General features: G+C 45.1%; 1 protein-coding gene across 1 annotated transcript in view; it reads right to left on the bottom strand.

Annotated features, from left to right (window-relative positions):
* Window positions 1-19,373, bottom strand: part of INPP5D (inositol polyphosphate-5-phosphatase D) — a 217,429-nt gene extending 198,056 nt beyond the window's left edge. The window contains exon 1 of the mRNA XM_038749732.1: window positions 19,215-19,373. Coding sequence (XP_038605660.1) covers window positions 19,215-19,348 — 134 coding nt within the window. The 5' untranslated portion in view covers window positions 19,349-19,373. The remainder of the gene's footprint in view (window positions 1-19,214) is intronic.
* Window positions 19,374-20,045: the final 672 nt, after the last annotated feature.

Genomic DNA, 20,045 nt, shown 5'->3' with positions numbered 1-20,045 from the left:
TCGAGCTGAAGACAGCTACTTTGTGTTCATGTCAGCCACACAGAGAGAGCAAGGGGAGACATAGCCGTAACCAAAAGAAGGTTTGGGGGTGGGGAGAGAAAGAAAGAGATCATGAAAGCGATAATCACCCAAGCTCCGTGGTACTAAAGATAAAAAAGGATTCTCAGAGTTAGATCTGTAGGCTTCCCTTTATGAACTTTTTCAAAGAGGATCTAAAAGTAGCTTAAGGGGGAGGGGTTTCCAGTCATTCCCAAAATACATAGGAAGGGAAATGTGAGTACAGAAAGAGTGAAGGGTGTCCTCTCCATGGAAATCCTCATCTCGGTCTAACTGTTCCGTTGGAGAACAAAAGATAATCTCAGTGAATCCAATTCACCGCTGAACAGGAACTAGCCCCGTTTCCATCTCATCTAGTACCCGAGATAGAGGCACTCAAGAAACAAAGACAGTGCACCTGCCATGTGAGTGCTAGATCTCAAAGTCGAAGAGTCCCCTCAAAAGATGTAGTCTCTGCCCTAGAAAGAATTTACATCAATTTATTTCCTGCAGATAGCTTTTTGTTGCGGTAGGTAACTGAACCATGTCTCCCTAGCTTTCTCTTTCTCTCAGTTGTTAATCACTCGAATGACAGGGTTCAAACCAGATAGAAGTAGTTAATTAGAATTCCTGAGTATAAGGGAGTGTACTGAATACTATGAGGTTTACCCAGTTCTGATTTTTGCATGGTTGCTGTCCTCAAGGATTTAGAATGTCACCTCGTTGTGGGCAGGGAATGGATCTGTTTATTGTTGTATTATACTCTCCCAAGTGCTTAGTACAGTGCTCTGCACACAGTCAGTGCTCAATAAATACAGACTGACTGACTGCAATGGAAGTCCAAACACTCCCCTAGACTGTAAGCTCATTGTGGGCAGGGAACGTGTCTGCCAACTTTGTTATATTGTACTCTCCCAAGCACTTAGTACACTTCTCTGGCTGTGGTATGCAATCAAATACCATGGATTCACTGATTGTCACCTTTCTCACTGGATGAGAAGCAGGGTGGCGTAATGGATAGAGCATGGACCTCGGGGTAAGAAAGTCAAGGGTTCTAAACCCAGCTCCACCATTTGTCTGCTCTGTGATGTTGGGCAAGTCACTTTACTTCTCTGTGCCTCACTTACCTCATCTGCAAAATGGGGATTGAGATTGTGAGCCTCACATCGGACCGGGACTGTGTCCAACCTGATTTGCTTGTATCTACCCCAGTGCTTAGTACAATGTCTGGCATACAGTACCGCTTAGCAAATACCACAGTTATTATTATTATTATTATTATCCAAGCTTGACTACAGCTTAAGCCTTTTCACTTAGCTCACTGCCTCCAGTCCGTTCTTCACACTGCTGCCCAGATCATTTTACTGAAATCTCATTCTGCACCCAACTTCTCCACTCCTCAAAAAACCTTCTTCGCATCAAGCAGAAATTCTTGATAATTGGTCTTAGAGCACTCAGGTCCATTCCTGTTTCTTATCCACTCTCTCTTTCGACTACACGCCAGCTCGTTCATTCAATTGTATTTATTGAGCGCTTACTGTGTGCAGAGTACTGTACTAAGCGCTTGGGAAGTACAAGGCGGCAACATATAGAGACGGTCCCTACCCAACAACGGGCTCACACTCTTCAGTCTTCCCTAACTAACCTTACTACGGCTTGTTCTTGCCTCTCCTGCCACTCACCTCTTGTGTCCCCCTTTCCTGGAGCCTCTCCTTCCCTAGTTCACATTTGCTAGATCACTCTTCTCCCCATCTTCAAAGACTTTCCAAAAACACCTCTCTGGGAGACCTTTCCTGAATTAGTTTCTCATCTCCCCACCTTATATCCTCCAAATTGGTACATCAGTATTCAAGGGCCACTTAAGCAGTGAAGTACCCATAACCCCCAAGATAATTTAGACATAAATTTAATGTAATTTATTAGTTTCTTCTTCCCTCCCTCTAGACTGTGAGTTTGTTGTGGGCAGGAAACATGCCTACCAGCTCTGTTATAATGTAGTCTCCCAGGCGCTTAGTACAGGGCTCTGCACACAGTAAGCACTGAATAAATAATACCAATTGATTCTTTCAGTAACCTACTTTAGTGTCCGTCTCCCCCTCTAGATTGAAAGATTCTTGATGTCAGGGATCAGATATTATTCTGATGTACTCTCCCAAGCACTTAGTAAAGTACTCTCTATAAAGTAAGTGCTCAATAAATACTATCGATAAGTAATAAAAATCTACTTCAGAAAAAGTCCTTTGGAGCTCATGGGTCAGGTTTGTGTTTCATTTATTTCTTGCTCCCTCTGGACTGTAAGCTCATTGTGCTTAGAACAGTGCTCCAGCACTTAGAACAGTGCTTTGCACATAGTAAGCACTTAACAAATGCCATTATTATTTATTATTATTATTATTATTATTATTATTGTGGGCAGGGAATACAACCAACTCTGTTGCATTGTACTTTCCCAAGCTCTTAGTACATGCTGTATATGTTTAGTTTATGTTTATATTAATGTTTGTCTCCCCCTCTAGACTGTAAGCTTGTTGTGAGCAAGGAATGTGTCTGTTATATTGTACTCTCCCAAGCAGCTAGCACAGTGCTTTGCACAAAAGTAAACACTCAATAAATACAATCGACTGACTGCTGTACACGCAATAAGTGCTCAATAAATTTCATTCACTGGAGTGCATGGAAAATAAACTGATTTTAATTTGCAATGATAGAAGCAAGATGCTTTCTGTAGAAGTCTCCAGAGCAGAATTCGCAGGACTCCAATAACTGGGTGAAAGAGTGGGGAAAAAAAGCAAACAAAGGAAGAAAAAAACAAAAAAACACTTGGTAAGTCTTCAGAAATGTTAGCAGTCAACAGCAAGGAGCCCAAACCAGGGCTGGGAAAAAGATGAGTGAAGAAAGAAGGTTTGAAATATCTTTAATGTCTTGCCATCAAACTGATGTTCAGAACCCCTGTCTCCAGTGGCCAGGATCAATATTATGGTGGGATCATTCAGCCCCTCAGAAGTCAATGGCTTCAGGCCTCTCTGGGCACAAAAAAATTCACTGGTGGAAGGTAAATAAGCAGGCACCACAGGGAGAGTAGTGTGAATCAAACCTTGAAGTTCAGTGACAAATATTTCTGTATAGGTCTTTTTTAAAAAGTTAAGTACTAAAATGTCCAGCCCTTTCTCATACACTGGGACCCAGCGCACAAAATGTATTTTCCCCAATTAATAATATAATAATAATCATTCATTCATTCAGTCATATTTATTGAGCACTTATTGTGTGTAGAGCACTGTACTAAGCGCTTGGGAAGTACAAGTTGGCAACATATATAATAATAATAATGGCATTTATTAAATGCTTACTACGTGCCAAGCACTGTTCTAAGCGCTGGGGGAGATACAAGGTAATCAGGTTGTCCCACGTGGGGCTCACAGTCTTCATCCCCATTTTACAGATGACGTAACTGAGGCACAGAGAAGTGAAGTGACTTGCCCAAAGTCACACAGCTGACAAGTGGCGGAGCCGGGATTCAAACCCACGACCTCTGACTCCCAAGCCCGGGCTCTTTCCACTGAGCCAAGCTGCTTCTCTATAATAAATTGCGGAAGATATTTTGGAATAGCAAGGAAGGATCTTAGCTTATGCTTTTTTTCCCCCAAATAGGAATGGAGAGGGGGGAAAAAAAGAACCAACAAGGCAGATTATAAAGGACTGTTTCTTCACACAGTGTCGTCTAGTGTGTTGTCTAGAGCAAAGGCCTGAAAGTCAGGGGAATAGTAATTCCAGGCCCACCACTTGCCTGCTGAGGGACCCTGGACACATCACTTCTCTGTGTCTCAGTTTCCTCAGCTGTAAATTGGGGATTAAATACCTGTTCTCCCTCTCATTTAGACTGTGATCTTCATGTGAGACAGGAACTATGTCGATCTGATTATCTTGTATCTACTCCTTGTATCTTGTACTTCTTGTACTCTTATATCTACTACTAATTATCTTGTATCTTGTATCTAGAGAAGCAGCATGGCTCAATGGAAAGACCCTGGGCTTTGGAGTCAGAGGTCATAGGTTCAAATCCCAGCTCTGCCCATTGTCAGCTGTGTGACTTTGGGCAAGTCACTTAACTTCTCTGGGCCTCAGTTACCTCATCTATCAAATGGGGATTAAGACTGTGAGCCCCCCGTGGGACAACTTGATCACCTTGTAACCTCCACAGCGCTTAGAACAGTGCTCTGCACATAGTAAGCACTTAATAAATGCCATTACACACACATACTCCAGCGCTTTGCTCTGGACTGGAATTGTACTTTCCAAGCGCCTAGTACAATGCTCTGCACACAGTAAGCGCTCAATAAATACGATTGAATGAATGATCACTTAAATACCACAATGATTTATTATTATTTCAATGCTACAGTTATAAGAAGTAGAATCCACTTGTTTTCAGAAAGAGAAGGTTTTTGTTAGAATTCTCTGGCTGGCATAACAGTCAGAACAATCTACCTTGTTTTAACATAGGCAAGATTCCTCATGTTCCATGATCCCAACTATATTTCACCTCTCTTCATAGCTCAATCTATTACTAGCATGCTCTGGTATAGCGTATCATGAGAGCTTGAGAGAGTACAGTAGAATTTACTAAAAATAATCCTTGCCCTTAGGAGCTTTCAGTCTAGTAGGAGGGAGATAGAAACTAAAAGAAATTAGAGAGGAGAAGATAAGAAGGTATAAAGATATGTACATAGTGCTACGTGGATGATAGATTTAGGGTCAAGGAATGAGAAATTAATTGGCGAAGATGGGGAGAGTAGTGGTCTTCCAGGTGTAAAGTATGAGAGGGATGCTCCAAGCAGAAGAGAAGGGTGTGAACAAGATATCAGAAATGGGAGACATGACAACAAGGCACAGTGAGGAGTTTGAAGTGTATGAGCTGGAGTGTAGTGGGAGAAGAGAGTGGATAAGCAGTGCGCTCTGTGAGGAGTTTCTGCTTGATGCTTAGAGGTTTTTGAGATGTTGGGGTGACTTGTGAAGAATGATGTTTTAGAAGAATGATCCAGGCAGCAAAGTGAAGACTGGACTGGAAAGGAGAGAGGCCGGAGGGAGGAAGGTCAGAGAGGAGGATGAGGCACTGATCAAGTGCCTGTATGATGAGGTGGCCATTTGAAACGAGAGGAAGGAGTGAGTTCTGGAAATGTTGTGGAGGAAGAACAAGATTTGGAGACAGACTCACTTTGGGGGTTGAAAGAGAGGGAGGAGTCAAGGATAACGGAAGCAGCAGCATGGCCTAGTAGATACAGTACAGGACTGGGAGCCCTGAGTTTTAATTCATTAATTTAATTTAATTCATTCAATCGTATTTATTGAGTGCTTACTGTGTGCAGAGCACTGTACTAAGCGCTTGGGAAGTACAAGTTGGCAACATATAGAGACGGTCCCTACCCAACAGTGGGCTCACAGTCTAGAAGGGGGGGGCTCACAGTCTAGAAGGGGGAGTTTAATCCCTGCTCTTCCACCTGTCTTCTGTGTGACCTTGGGCAAGTCGCTTGATATCTCTATGCCTCAGTTACCTCATCTGGAAAATGGTGATTAAGACTGTGAGCTTCATTTGGGACAGGGACTATGTCCAACCCGATTTGCTTGTATCCACCCCAGTGCTTAGTACAGTCCGTGGCACATAGTAAGCTTTTGATGTCACTATTATCACAATTATTATAATGTCCTTAGGAGTTTGAGAAAGGAGGAGGATGGTGGTATTGTCATGTCAACTGTTATGGGAGTCAAATAGATTCATTCCTCCAAGGGCAACACTAAAGGTAGTTCTACAGTGGTTCCACTGAGAACCCATAATGCCTATTTTCACTATACTAAACTGGCAATTAGTACAGTGTTCTGCACATAGTAAGTGCTCAAAATAAATATACTTGATTTATTTGTAGTCCTAGCCTCCCTAAGGAATTCCGCAATGTAGTGAAAATCCTCACCCCGCTCAACCCGTCCTGATCCCTGCCTGGCCAAGCTGAGCAGTAGGATTGAGACAGCCGGCTCCATCCTGGGAAAACCACTCAATCACCCTGCCCCCTTCTATGGCACCTCGCTGATTTTCTACCACAAACTAGTCTGTAGACTTCACTCGTCTAATGCCAAGTTACTCACTGTGCCTTGATCTCATCTATCTCGCCGCCGACCCCTTGTCCACATTCTCCCTCTAGACAAACTCCCTCTCCTTACATGGATGACCAGCACTCTCCCCAACCTCACACCCTTATTAAAAATCCCATCCCCTCCACCACCCTTATTAAAAATCCCATCCCCTCCAAAAGGCCTTCCCTGACTAAGCTCTAATTCCCCCTTCTCCCTCCTGCATCTCCTAGGCATTGGTTCTATACCCTTTAAGCATTTGATTTTCACCCCCTAGTATTTACACACATATCCTAATTTATTTGTGTTCATGTCTGTGTCCCCCTCTAGACTGTAAGCCCCTTGTGGGTGGAGAAAGTGTCTACTAACTCTGTTGCCCTCTCCCAAGTGTTTAGTAGAGTGCCTTGCACCCAGAAAGAAGAGCTCAATAAATACCATCACTTGGGTAATATGTTGCCAACTTGTACTTCCCAAGCGCTTAGTACAATGCTCTGCACACAGTAAGCACTCAATAAATACGATTGATTGATTGATTGAACAACTGTCAGTTTGGCTAAGACAGTCAACAGAGTGGGGTTTTTTGGTTCCAGTTCTGCTTTTTTTTTTTTTTTTTTTTTTTTTACAGTGTTCATCTCAAGAAGCTGTGACGCTTAGTTGATAGAGCACAGGCCTGGCAGTCAGTGGACCTGATTCTGATGCCAGCTTGTCACTAGCCTGCTGTGTGACCTTGGGCAAATCATTTCACTTCTCTGTACCTCAGTTGAAAAATGGGGATTAAGAGTGTGAGTCCCATGTGGGACAGGGACTGTGTCCAACCCGATACGCCACATCCACCCTAGCACTTAGTACAGTGCCCAGCATACAGCAAGTACTTAAATACCACAATCATTATTAGTAGTAGACTCTGATCCCATTGTTGAGTAGGGACCATCTCTATTTGTTGCCGATTTGTACTTCCCAAGCTCTTAGTACAGTGCTCTGCACACAGGAAGATTTCAATAAATACGACTGAATGAATGAATAATGCCAACATTCTTGTTATTTATTCTGGCCATCCAAAAGCAAAGGAGTGTAGAAGGAAGGGGTCCCAGGCGGACTCAGAAAGAATTAAGATGACTGCTAAATATTTCTTCCAAAAATCTGTCCTCTGGAATTACAACCCCAAAACCCCTTGTACTCAATGTCCTTCTCTCCTCTCCAGGTTTCATATTTCCGCACAGCTTGAGTTACTGGTTAGACCACTAAATACGTGGTCATCTTAGGCCCAGATCTGAGCATCTCATGGAAATCGCCACAAATTCATTCATTCAGTCATATTTATTGAGCATTTACTGTGTGCAGAGCACTGTACTAAGTGGTTGGAAAGTACAATTCAGCTACAAAGATAGACAATCCCCACCCACACTGGGCTTACAGTCTAGAAGGGGGTGGACAGACATCAAAACAAGTAAACAAGCATCAATATAAATAGAATTATAGATATATACATGTCAAAACAGGTAAACAGGCATTAATATAAATAGAATTATAGATATGTACATATACACTTAACTGCTGCATGGGCTGTGGGAGGGGAGGGGGGCTGTGGGAGGGTAGAGCTATTTGGGGGGTAGAGGAGGAGTAGCTTGTTGGGGTGACGTGGAGGGGAGGGGGAGCTGAGGAAAAGTGGGGCTTAGTCTGGGTCTTAGTCTTAGTCATAAATGAGTGAACTCATTTTGCACAAATCGTAGTGCATCAGATACCATGCTGGCCCACGCTCTGTCCCCAAAGAAAGGAAAGAGGAGTGGGCTAGCCAGTTTGGGGGTTCCCCAGATCTTTTCTGGGGGATCAAACAGGAACCAGTCAGCTCATCCTGCTTCTAGAGGGCTAGAAACCAGAGATATCCAGAAAGCTTTCATTCCTCCTCCCATCCTCTCACGCATTACTTCGAAAAGCTCACTCCAGGAGTTACCCCCCAAAACACACACCACACACGCACGTGCACACACAAAAAAAAATCATCCACCGTTACTGCCTCCATCCCTCCCACCACAGATGATCCCTGCTTCCAGCATGTTCCTCGCCTGCCAGGCCAGAGATAAAAGGTATTCCCGTGAACACCCACTGCAAGAGGTCTCTACAAAACTCCTGGAACTCTGAACCCCAAGGAGTCTGAAACCCTGCTCCTTTAGCCTCAACACCCTACTGATTTTCTTTTTGTTTCATTTTGCATATTTGTCTCTGTTGTGTTTTAATGCTTCATCATTCCCGAACTGTCCGTCTCCAATCCCTCCTCCCCACTTATATTGTTAGGTTGCCTCCCCTGGCAGCCTCCCAAAACTGAGGAATCAAGGACCGTGCCTAATTCCCATCTCAGTATTCTCTCCCGGTGCTTAGTACAGTTCACTGTACCAACTAAGCACTTAATACTATTATTACTACCACACGCAGGAGAGTAAAACTATTGACTATTTTAATAGTTAGTAAACTTAATGAATTCAATTAGGTAACTGTAAAACACGTTTCTTTCCAAGCCACCTACCTTTTATCCCTCCTACTTTAACTCACTGATTTCCTACTACAACCCAACACGTATACTTTGCTCTTCTATGGCCAACCTACTTACTGTACCCCAGTGCTTAGAACACTGCTTAGCACATAGTAAGCACATAAATACTGTAATTATTATTATTACTGCATCTCAATCTTGTCTGCCTCACCATCCACCCTTGCCCACGTTTGCATGTTTTGCTTTGTTGTCTGTCTTCCCCTTCTAATAATAATAATAATAATGATGGCATTTGTTAAGCGCTTACTATGTGCAAAGCACTGTTCTAAGCGCTGGGTGGGATACAAGCTAATCAGATTGTCCCACGTGGGGGCTCACAGTCTTCATCCCCATTTTACAGATGAGGTAACTGAGGCTCAGAGAAGTTAAGTGACTTGCTCAAGGTCACACAGCAGACATGTGGCAGAGCCGGGATTCGAACCCATGACCTCTGACTCCAAAGCCGGGGCTCTATCCACTGAGCCATGCTGCAGCCACACTGCTTCAAGCAGCTTCACACTGTTTCTAGACTGTGAACCCACTGTTGGGTAGGGACCGTCTCTATATGTTGCCGATTTGTACTTCCCAAGCACTTAGTATAGTGCTCTGCACACAGTAAGCGCTCAGTAAATACGATTGAATGAGCTGAATGAATGAATGAATATAATAATAATGGCATTTATTAAGCACTTACTATGTGCAAAGCACTGTTCTAAGCGCTGAATCTTCCCTCTGTCCTGAAGCTCCCTCCATCATATCCTACAGACCACCACTCACCCCACTTTCAAAGCCCTACTACAATCATGTCTCCTCTAAGAGGCCTTCCCTGATTAACACTCCCTAACCATCCTCCCTTCTGCTTCATCTATACTCCTGGATCTGTTCCCCTTCACTACTTGAACATTCATTCCAACCTCAGCCCTGCGGCACTTACGTATATATCCATTCACTCTGCCATTTCCCCTATCTGTAATTTATTTTAACGTTTGTCTCCCCAGCTAATCCGTAAGCAGCGTAGCCTCGTGGAAAGAGCCCGGGTGACAGAGGTCCTGGGATCTAATCTCAGCTCTGCAACGTGTCTGCTGGGTGACCTTGGGCAAGTCACTTCACTTCTATGGGCCTAAGTTACCTCTCATCTGTAAAATGGGGATTAAAGCTGTGAGCCCCATGCGGGACCTGAACTGTGTCCAACCTGACGATCTTGTATCTACCCCAGCACGTAGTACGGTGCCTTCAGATAGTAAGTGCTTAACAAATACAATAAAAAAAAACCCTGCATTCTCCTAAATGCTCAGTGCAGTGCCCCACACAGAATAAGCACTCAAATCATTAGGAGGCAGGGTCTGTGTCTGTTTAATTTTATATTGTACTCTCCCAAGCACTTGGTACAGTGCTCTGCACACAGAAAGCGCTCGATTGAACTGAGTAAAATTTCACCAATTGATGTTCCGCTCAGGATCAATTTGCCGTCCCCAGAACCCTCATTTCCTAGCAAGAAGTCCCAATGGATTTCTTTGTCCGCAAATGTTCTGGCTCTGTCCTCCTCACTGCATTCCTCCCAGTACAGAGAACCCCAACCCCAGCCGACTCTTCAGATGGTGCCTCACTCTCTGGGGACTCAGCCTTGGGCCCCCAACATAGAGGAATCTTCTTCATTGTCCTGTCCCAAGGACTCAGCCCCCAACTCTTGAAATGATCATGGGGCTTCTTCCCCATTTTACCCAGCCATATCCTCTTTTCCCACCTAAAACCTTCCTTGGTATGTTTACGTTACAGGTGGAACCACTATATGATAATAATAATGATAACTGTGGTATTTGTTAGGCGCTTACTGTGTGCCAGGCACTGTACTAAGCTCTGGGGGTGCATACGAGCAAATCATTCATTCATTCAATCGCATTTATTGAGCGCTTACTGTGTGCGGAGCACTGTACTAAGTGCTTGGGAAGCACCAGTTGGGCTGGACACAGTCCCTGTCCCACATGGAGGTCACAGTCTCAATCCCCCTTTCACAGAGGAGGTAACTGAAGCCCAGAGGGAAAAAAAAATGATGGCATTTATTAAGCACTTACTATGTGCAAAGCACTGTTCTAAATTCTGGGGAGATTACAAGGTGATCAGGTTGTCCCACGTGGGGCTCACGGTCTTAATCCCCATTTTACAGATGAGGGAACTGAGGCACAGAGAAGTGAAGTGACTTGCCCAAAGTCGCTTGGCTGACAAGTGGTAGAGTCAGGATTTGAACCCATGACCTCTGACTCCAAAGCCTGTGCTCTTTCCAATGAGCCACGCTTCTTCTCTACCTTCTGATTCCCAGGCCTGTGCTCCATCTATGCCATACTGCTTCTTAAGTACCTGTTACGTTGACAGTTAGCTTTCCCTTTGTGAGGGGACCTCGGAATTCATTATAATTATGGTATTTATTAAGCACTTACTGTGTGCTAAGCTCTGAGGGTAGATGCCAAGCTAATGTGCTTATCTTGGAGGGGTTACGAATTCACCAGTATCATAGTCACTCTTCCAGTTGGAGTTCTCAATTCCTCTTATTGAGAGACGAGAAAACTGAGGGCCAGAGAGGTTGTGACCTGTCCAAAGTCACACAGAAAGCCAGTGACGGAACTAATGGAAATTATAATGACGAGGTATTAGTTAAGCACTTACTAAGTGCTGGGGTATTTAGTATATGTTCAGGTAAGAAAGTCCGTGTCTCAAATGGTACTCAAGGTCTAAGATGGAACAAAAGCAGATACTTAATTCCCATTTTACAGACAAGGAAGCTAAGTGGTTTGCCTGAAATCACACAGTAAGCAAGTGGTAGAGCTGGGACTGGAACTCAGGTCCCCTGACTCTCTAAAAGGCTCTTTCCACTAGGCCAAGCTGTCTATTTCTGGAACTTTGGAATTCCTTCCCCTGTCTCTGGGCCAGGTGAGCATGACCATCACCATGGTAACAGGTCAGCCAAGACTGGCAACGTTTTCTCTGACTTAATAATACTAATAATGGCATTTATTAAGCGCTTACTATGTGCAAAGCACTGTTCTAAGGGCTGGGGAGGTTACAAGATGATCAGGTTGTCCCATGGGGGCTCAGAGTCTTAATCCCCATTTTACAAATGAGGTAACTGAGGCCCAGAGAAGTTAAGTGATTTGCCCAAAGTCACACAGCTGACAATTGGGGGAGTTGGGATTTGAACCCATGCCCTCTGACTCCAAAGCCCGGGCTCTTTCCACTGAGCCATGCTGCTTCTCAGCCATGCTGCTGCTTCTTGACCCATCCTGGCCTATGGCCTGGGGACCAATGCCCCCTTCCATCACATTCTCTCTCTCTTACCTCCCCTTAGATCATAGGCTCCATTTTATTCAATCCCCCCCCCCCCGCCCCCTTCCCCGAGGCACACTAGCCACTCACTATATGCTACACCCTTCAGAATCTCTTCTTCCTGGGTCCCTGTGGACCGCTACTTCCCCAAAGAGCTTAACCACATCAGCTTTCACAGACACTCCCAACTTGCTTTTTGTAAATACCCCACAGCATTCTGAATTTGGGAGCCAAGGTTTCCCTCCCTTTTGAGGATGCACGCCTCCATTTTTCCCTGTTGCATTTGTGTCCCATCGCTCAGACTCCGTGCCTCTCCTTCTAGATGTTGTTTCTCCTCAGGCACAAGTTAAAGGGCCCACTCTCTGTTCTTATTTAGGTTGACCGGATTTGTAAATTGGAAACTCAGGTTTCAAAGATATGTTTAAGACAGACAGCCAACACACTGGACAATACTGCAATACTTGGACAATACTTCCTCCCTTCAAAGTCCTACTGAGAGCTCACCTCCTCCAGGAGGCCTTCCCAGACTGAGCCCCCTCCTTCCTCTCCCCCTCTTCCCCCTCCCCATCCCCCATCCATACCTCCATCCCCTCCCCACAGCACCTGTATATATGTTTGTATGTATTTATTACTCTATTTATTTTATTTGTACATATTTATTCTATTCATTTTATTTTGTTAATATGTTTTGTTATGTCGCCTGTCTCCCCCTTCTAGACTGTGAGCCCGCTGTTGGGTAGGGACCGTCTCTATATGTTGCCAACTGGTACTTCCCAAGCGCTTAGGACAGTGCTCTGCACACAGTAAGCGCTCAATAAATACGATTGAATGAATGAATGAATGAATGAATACCGCAAAAACAGGCCAGTGTGAGAGTGACCCAGCCACGGGAGACTAAACCAGAGCAATTAAAAAACTGAATACCAAGTGCATGTTGGGAGTGCCACAGTAGTCCCAGGTAGAAACTTCATATTCAATCATATTTATTATTATTACTACTACTACTAATAATAATAATAATGGCATTTGTTATGTGCCAAGCACTGTTCTTAGCTCTGGGGAAGATACAAAGTATTCAGGTTGTCCTACATGGGGCTCACAGTCTTAATCCCCATTTTACAGATGAGGTAACTGAGGCACAGAGAAGTTAAGTGACTTGCCCAAAGTTACACTGCTGACAAATGGCAGAGCCGGGATTAGAACCCATGACCTCCAACTCCCAAGCCCATGCTCTTTCCACTAAGTGCTTACTGTGTGCAGAGCACTGTACTAAGTGCCTGGGAGAGTACATTATGACAGAGTTGGTAGGCGACTCATTCCCTGCTATTCCTTGGAAGAAGGGAACAACTGACTGCCCTGGGAAGGTTTAAATTTGCACACAAGTCTGTTGTGTGACCTTGGGCAACAACTTCTCCAGGCCTCAGTTACCACATCTGTAAAATGGGGATAGAGTGTGAACCCCATGTGGGAGAGGGACTGTGTCCAACATGATTAACTTGCATCTACCCCAAGGCTTAGAAGAGTGTTTGGCACATAGTAAATGCTTAACAAGTACCATTATTATTATAATCGATCTCTTCTCCACTCCCCCACCTCCCCACACTGCCGTACTTGATTTACAAATGTACTGACAGGAATGTGTTTGTGTGGCTCTACCTGAGTGTAGGGAGGTTAGGGGAAGAGAGAATGGACTAAATGACCCCTAAAGAAATCTGGAATTCAGAATTCTGAAAAGGAATAACCCTAACGCAGGTCAGCGAAAAGAAGGAAAGATGGATGGCGATTTGGAGGGTTAATGGATAGTGGATATGTGTTTGGGCAGGTGTCTGGTTTGATTGTTTTTTTTTCAGCTGCACTTGAACACTCAACCTTGATTCTATTCTGATCTGTTTCCGATCTAGTTATTTGTATCCACTCTGGTGTTTAGAATTTAGAAAGCGCTTAAACGTCATCTCCATGATGCATGCTTAAGTTCCCCCACACGAGCACAGAAGGTGCTTGTTAGATACCTGAAGGACTAAGAGAGGGGAGTCCCAATTGCAGACTCTTCAACAAGCACTTAGTACAGTGCTCTGCACATAGTAAGTGCTCAATAAATGCGATTGATGATGATGATGATCAGGGCTCCTGGAACAACCACATGGCAAAATTCTAACTCCTGGACAGGATTTGGGGCTGGAAGTTCATCTGACACTTAGGAAGGCCCAAGTTGACTTCTGTAGAGAGAGGTAATGGTGCGTAACATACAGAGAAACTCACCGCACATGTGCAGCACTGCATGCGGTTAGGGGAAAGTCCAGTCATATGCAGGACTTGAACTTGCAAACCCAGCAGCGGCTACCAAAATGTCGTCTGGAAAAAGTTAGGACTTTGCAGACCAGTGAGAAACAGGAAGAAGGTCTGCTAGCTTTTGAAGAAGCATTTATTCCTTCCTAATATTGCTAAAGTAGCAGTCCGTGCATAATAGATTATATTGCAATCCAGAGACACAATTCAAATTGAGATGTAAAAATATCTCAACCTGATTTTTGCGTTGTGAGTTGGGTGAACGCTGCCCATGCGTTTTGACAACTTGGTCCTGACACAAATAGAGAAGCAGCGTGGCTCAATGGAAAGAGCATGGGCTTTGGAGCCAGAGGTCATGGGTTCGAATCCCGGCTCCGCCACATGTCTGCTGTGTGACCTTGGGCAAGTCACTTAACTTCTCTGAGCTTCAGTTCCCTCATCTGTAAAATGGGGATTAAGACTGTGAGCCCCACGTGGAACAACCTGATTGCCTTGTATCCCCCCAGCGCTTAGAACAGTGTTTTGCACATAGTAAGTGCTTAACAAATGCCATCATTATTATTATTATTATATATTCCTCCAACTAGCCCCACCCCAGACTATGTAGCACCTACTAACAGTAATGGAAATTGATTAAGCAATTACTATGTGCTAAACACAGGGGCAGATACAAGTTAAATCAGATCAGGCACAGTCCCTGTCCCATAGTCTACAAGGAATGGAACAACAGTCATTTTAACCCCATTTTACAGATAAGTAAACTGCAACCCTGAAAAGTTAAGTGACTTTCCTGAAGTCACCTAAAAGGTAAATGCCAGAACTGAGACTGCAACCCAGGTTCCCTGACTCCTAATCCTTTACTCTTTCTACAACTATTACTTCTAGCGCTTCTGCTAAGCGCTTAGTACAGTGCTCCGCACACAGTAAGCGCTCAATACGATTGATTGATTGATTCTAGTACTGCAGAAGAAGCAAGGCTTAGTGGAAAGAGCCCAGGCTTAGGAGTCAGAGGTCTTGGGTTCTAATCCCAGCTCTGCCACTTGTCTGCTGCGTGTCCTTGGGCAAATCACTTCTCTGGACCTCAGTTATCTCAACAGTAAAAAGGGGGTTAAGATTGTGAGCTTCACGTGAGACAAGGACTGTGTCTAACCTAATTAACTTGTATCTCTCCCAGCACTTAGAACAATGCTTCGTACATAGTAAGTGCTTAATGAGCACCATAATTATCATCTACACCAGTACAGTGCCTGGTGATAGTAAGCTCTTAAATATTTTTTAAAAAAGCTCAACGCTACCTTTTGTGAGTTCCTAACCCTGCACATTCCCTGCCCACCTCATCACTGCTTATAAATGGATGTCCAGTAGAGGTAAGAGTTGGGGGTGCAGTGGGTTATAGGTAGATAGGAGGGGATAAGAACTAGATGTGGCAAGGCATTAGTAAACTGGAGTATGGTGAATGCTGATATTACAGGCCACAGAGAACTTTTGCAATCTTGAATGATTTTTAAAAACTTTTCATGCAGTTTTATATTCATTTTTTCCTCTCCTTCCTCCCTAATCCTAAATCACACAGACTACTGACGAAATCATCTCCTACTAGTAGTGGTAGTCCTCTTCTGCAGATACTCTTTTTCTCCCAGAACCCAGGCCTCCTCAACTAATTATATTTGACCATTTTGAGACAGACATTTAAAAAGCAGGACTCACACAAGACTTTTAAACTTTGAAAATGTGGTATTTTTTTTTTAAAAAAAAACAACTTTTATACTTTTAAGAGTCCTGCTTGCCACCCAGGTAAAGCTTGGGATTAATGTAGTTTTCTTTACTCATCCTACCCTCCCCAGGGCCCTTCCCCACTCATTCCACCCATCCTATAAACTACTTCTTCAGTTCCAATCCCATCAATACCTTGCTCTTCTCCACCAAAATCCTGTCCCAGAACCCCAAATCCCCAGAATGCTCCCCACCCCTTCCAGGACAGCTCTGTACCCGAGATTCCCCATTTTTTTTTTAAACAAAAAATAAAAAACCTTGTACTGCCATGACCACCCCAATGTCTTCCCTGATTTTCGGTCCAATAATAATAATAGTAATAACATGGCATTTGCTAAGTGCTTAATAAAAATAATGACATTTGTTAAGCACTTAATAAATTATTAAGCACTTATTAAGCACTCCCCCTTTTAGACTGTGAGCCCACTGTTGGGTAGGGACTGTCTCTATATGTTGCCAACTTGTACTTCCCAAGCGCTTAGTACAGTGCTCTGCCCAAAGTAAGCGCTCAATACGATTGATTGATTGATTGATTGATTACTATGTGCAAAGCACTGTTGTAAGTGCTGGGGAGGTTATAAAATGATCAGGTTGTCCCACGGGGGGTCTCACAATCTTAATCCCCATTTTACAGATGAGGTAACTGAGACACCGAGAAGTTAAGTGACCTGCCCAAAGTCACCCAGCTGACAATTGGCGGGGCTGGGATTTGAACCCATGACCTCTGACTCCCAAGGCCGGGCTCTTTCCACCGAGCCACGCTGCTTCCCTTATTATTGTAAGTGCTTATTATGTTCTAGGCACTGTACTAAGCCCCGGGACAGATACAAGTGTATCGGGTTGGACACAGTCCCTGTCCCACTTGGGGCTCACAATCTCAATCCCCATTTTATAGATGAGGTAACAGGCACAGGGAAGTGAAGTGACTTTCCCAAGGTCACACAGCAGATAAATGGCAGAACCAGGATTAGAACCCATGATCTTCTGACTCACAGGCCTGAACTCCATCCATTACGCCCTGCGGCTTCTCATATTACAGTCGCCACCACCCAGGACCCTAAAACCACGAGAGTCTTAGCCCACTTGTAGCAGGTCCATCCCCATGGCTGTGGGTGTCCTGAGCAGTGCGGGGTCTGGGAAAGGGGAGGAGGAAGGGGGCAGGCATAGTGGGACATGGTTTATAAAGGACAAAACCAGGGGCACTTCAGCAACAGTCCCAAACAATCAGGGGTATTTACTTGGCACTTTCATGCACAGAGCATCATATTAAATGCTTGGGAGAGACATTGGTGGACACATTCCCCGCCTTCAAGGAACTCACAGTTTAGTGGGGGAGACAGACATTAATATAAATAAATTAGAACTATGTACATGAGTTAGGTTGAGGGTGGGGTGAATATAACAATAATAATGACGACATTTATTAAGCACTTAATATGTGCAAAGCTCTGTTCTAAGCGCTGGGGAGGTTACAAGGTGATCAGGTTGTCCCACGGGGGGCTCACAGTCTTAATCCCAATTTTACAGATGAGGTAACTGAGGCACAGAGTCACACAGCTGACAATTGGAGGAGCTGGGATTTGAACCCCTGACCTCTGACTCTTTCCACAAGTGCCCAGCCCGGGAAGGGGCAGAGGTATAAATTGTTAATCTTGCTTTTAATATAGCTGACACCGTGTGTTCCATATTAATTTCACAGCAGATATCTGACGGCTTGTAAGGCACCGGGCATGTGGTCATCCTACCCCTTTCCTAGCTCCAGAATCAAGATGAAGAGGGCTTTAAAATGGAAAGCAGAATCTTGTATTGCTGCTATAGCGCCAAGGATTTCTGGGATTACACCAGCAGCATTAGGGACATGGAAGCCCTCCCTCTCTCACTCCCAGGCCTTCCCCAAGACCTCTGTGCATGTTGGAGGTGGCTTGGGGCCTAATGGGAAGGATCACCTGAAGCCTCCATTTCCTGGCTCTGGTGTGTTTTCGGCCCAGCCTGCACCCATACGAAACCTTCTCGATCATTTCGAGCAGGCACACCCTTTCGCTCATTCACTCCGACTATACAGTACTGTTCTGTCCAAAGGCCTGAGCAGAGGGAAATGGTTAGACCACAGGGGTGGTAGCAGCAGCCGGCTCCACCACCTCCGAAAATGTTAAATATATTGTCTTTAAAGAGGAAGCTTTCTGAAATTGGCTCAGTGCTTGGTTGTTAGAGGAATGAAATGGGTCACATTTAGCAGGTTCACCTCGGGGTGGGAAACAGTCAAGAAGGGGGGCGGAGGGATGAGGGGAGGAGAGGGGCCTTTTAACTGATTGGTGGAGAGATGGTCTCCAAGGCACATCTTTGTTGGGACGGCCCAGGATGGATTCTCTGAATGAATTAAAGCCATTTACTGATGGAGAGTCCCTCCTAATTCTTAGCACAGCTCTTCCGTCTGGGGTACCATGGCCCAGAGGGTAATAATGATTCTTGCTTCAAACCATATATTCCTCAGCCTGAGGGCAGAGATCAGGTCTGCCAAGTGTACGTCACTGTCCCCTTCCAAGCGCTTCATCCAGTGCTCTGCACACGGAAAGCACTCAATAAATACCATTGTTCGATAACATTTTAAACAAAATGGATATGGGCAAACTTGGGGTAAAGAGCTGATTTCAGACCTCAGCTCCCCCATTCCGCCATCTCCCAGAACCGGAGCCCTTTTGTTAGCTGATAGTCAACCGGAGTGAAAACCGCTTCACAGTCATTCGAGCATTTAAGGAACCAAACCTGGTGCCAGGGTGACCATTTTTGCTGGGCCGGGAGAAACCTGAATCTCAATAAAAACTTTCTCCAAACACCCTCCCAGAACACCGCAGCCTTGGGGAAACAACCGGGGTGTACCCACCGCTCACAGCCAAAACCCCATTAAAGAGTCCTCCACCTGATTTAAAAATCAAACACGTTTTTAAACACACAGATGCCAGTCACCCCGTCCCGAGGGTTTATTTCCCCCCCGCCACCACCAATGCCCTCAGTCAGCCTAGGTCATACCTGCCACCCGGCAGGGGGGTGACAGCTTCCATCTCAGAGCATGGAGGACTGTGATAGGGAGAGGAAGTAGGGGTGCAGTAGGGTCAGAGGAGGTGAGAGGGATGAAAGGTAACACTGTACTTACAATACACACAAAGCATATGCCCGGGAGATGGACTCACTGGCACGTACTAGGAAGCTCCCATCTTTCCCGGTCTTGGAGAGCAGCTCTTCTGCTTTAGAGCGGGTGATGTTCCCATGGTTCCAGCAGTGAACCATAGCTGGAGTTTGAGAAAGGGTCGGGGGACCTACCCCTGACCACCCACCTCCCCCCCAGAACAGCACCAAGCCGTCGAAGGACTGGCGGGAGCCCCTGAAACTGTGAGCCCGCTGTCCCGGCACAGCTGCTTTTTGCTAACTGACTTTGCTTCCTGTTTTAGACGCTACCGAGAGGGAAAGGAAACTGAACTACAGAGGACTTCCTCATTACAGCAACCGACCAACGGAGAGAGTGGGACATTTTCCTTCGGCCTTCCCTGCCGCCCCTCCCTCCTAACGGATCATACCTCAAGCTCTTTAAACCTTCCCTGGTAGAAAGCCCCTTTCTAGGGCTGCCTTACCTTCCCCCACCCATTTTCCTGCCTTTCTTTGCCCCTCAAACGGCTTGACTCAGGAGCTATTCTGAGGGCCAGAAGTGAATAATTAAAACCCTGCTGGCCAGAATTCCAGACGCCCACTGCATCAGGAAACCTAGGCCTCTAGGAAAGGGGGATGAGGCGGGGCTGATGGCTGGAGGTCTATTCTAGGCTTGGCCCCACCCCGGCCTCACTGTCAATTACAGTGGCTGGCCTGACCATCCTGTTCCACCTCAGAGAATTAATGAGGCAATTATGGGAGCTCAGGTGAAATGGTTTTAAATGGTGGAAGGTCCCACCCCTCACCAGGTACCTCTCTTTGGCTTATGACCTTGACCTGT

The sequence above is a fragment of the Tachyglossus aculeatus genome, chromosome 1 (genome assembly GCF_015852505.1).
Source record: "Tachyglossus aculeatus isolate mTacAcu1 chromosome 1, mTacAcu1.pri, whole genome shotgun sequence".
Lineage (NCBI taxonomy): Eukaryota > Metazoa > Chordata > Mammalia > Monotremata > Tachyglossidae > Tachyglossus > Tachyglossus aculeatus.
This window is presented reverse-complemented; position numbering and strand designations above follow the sequence as displayed.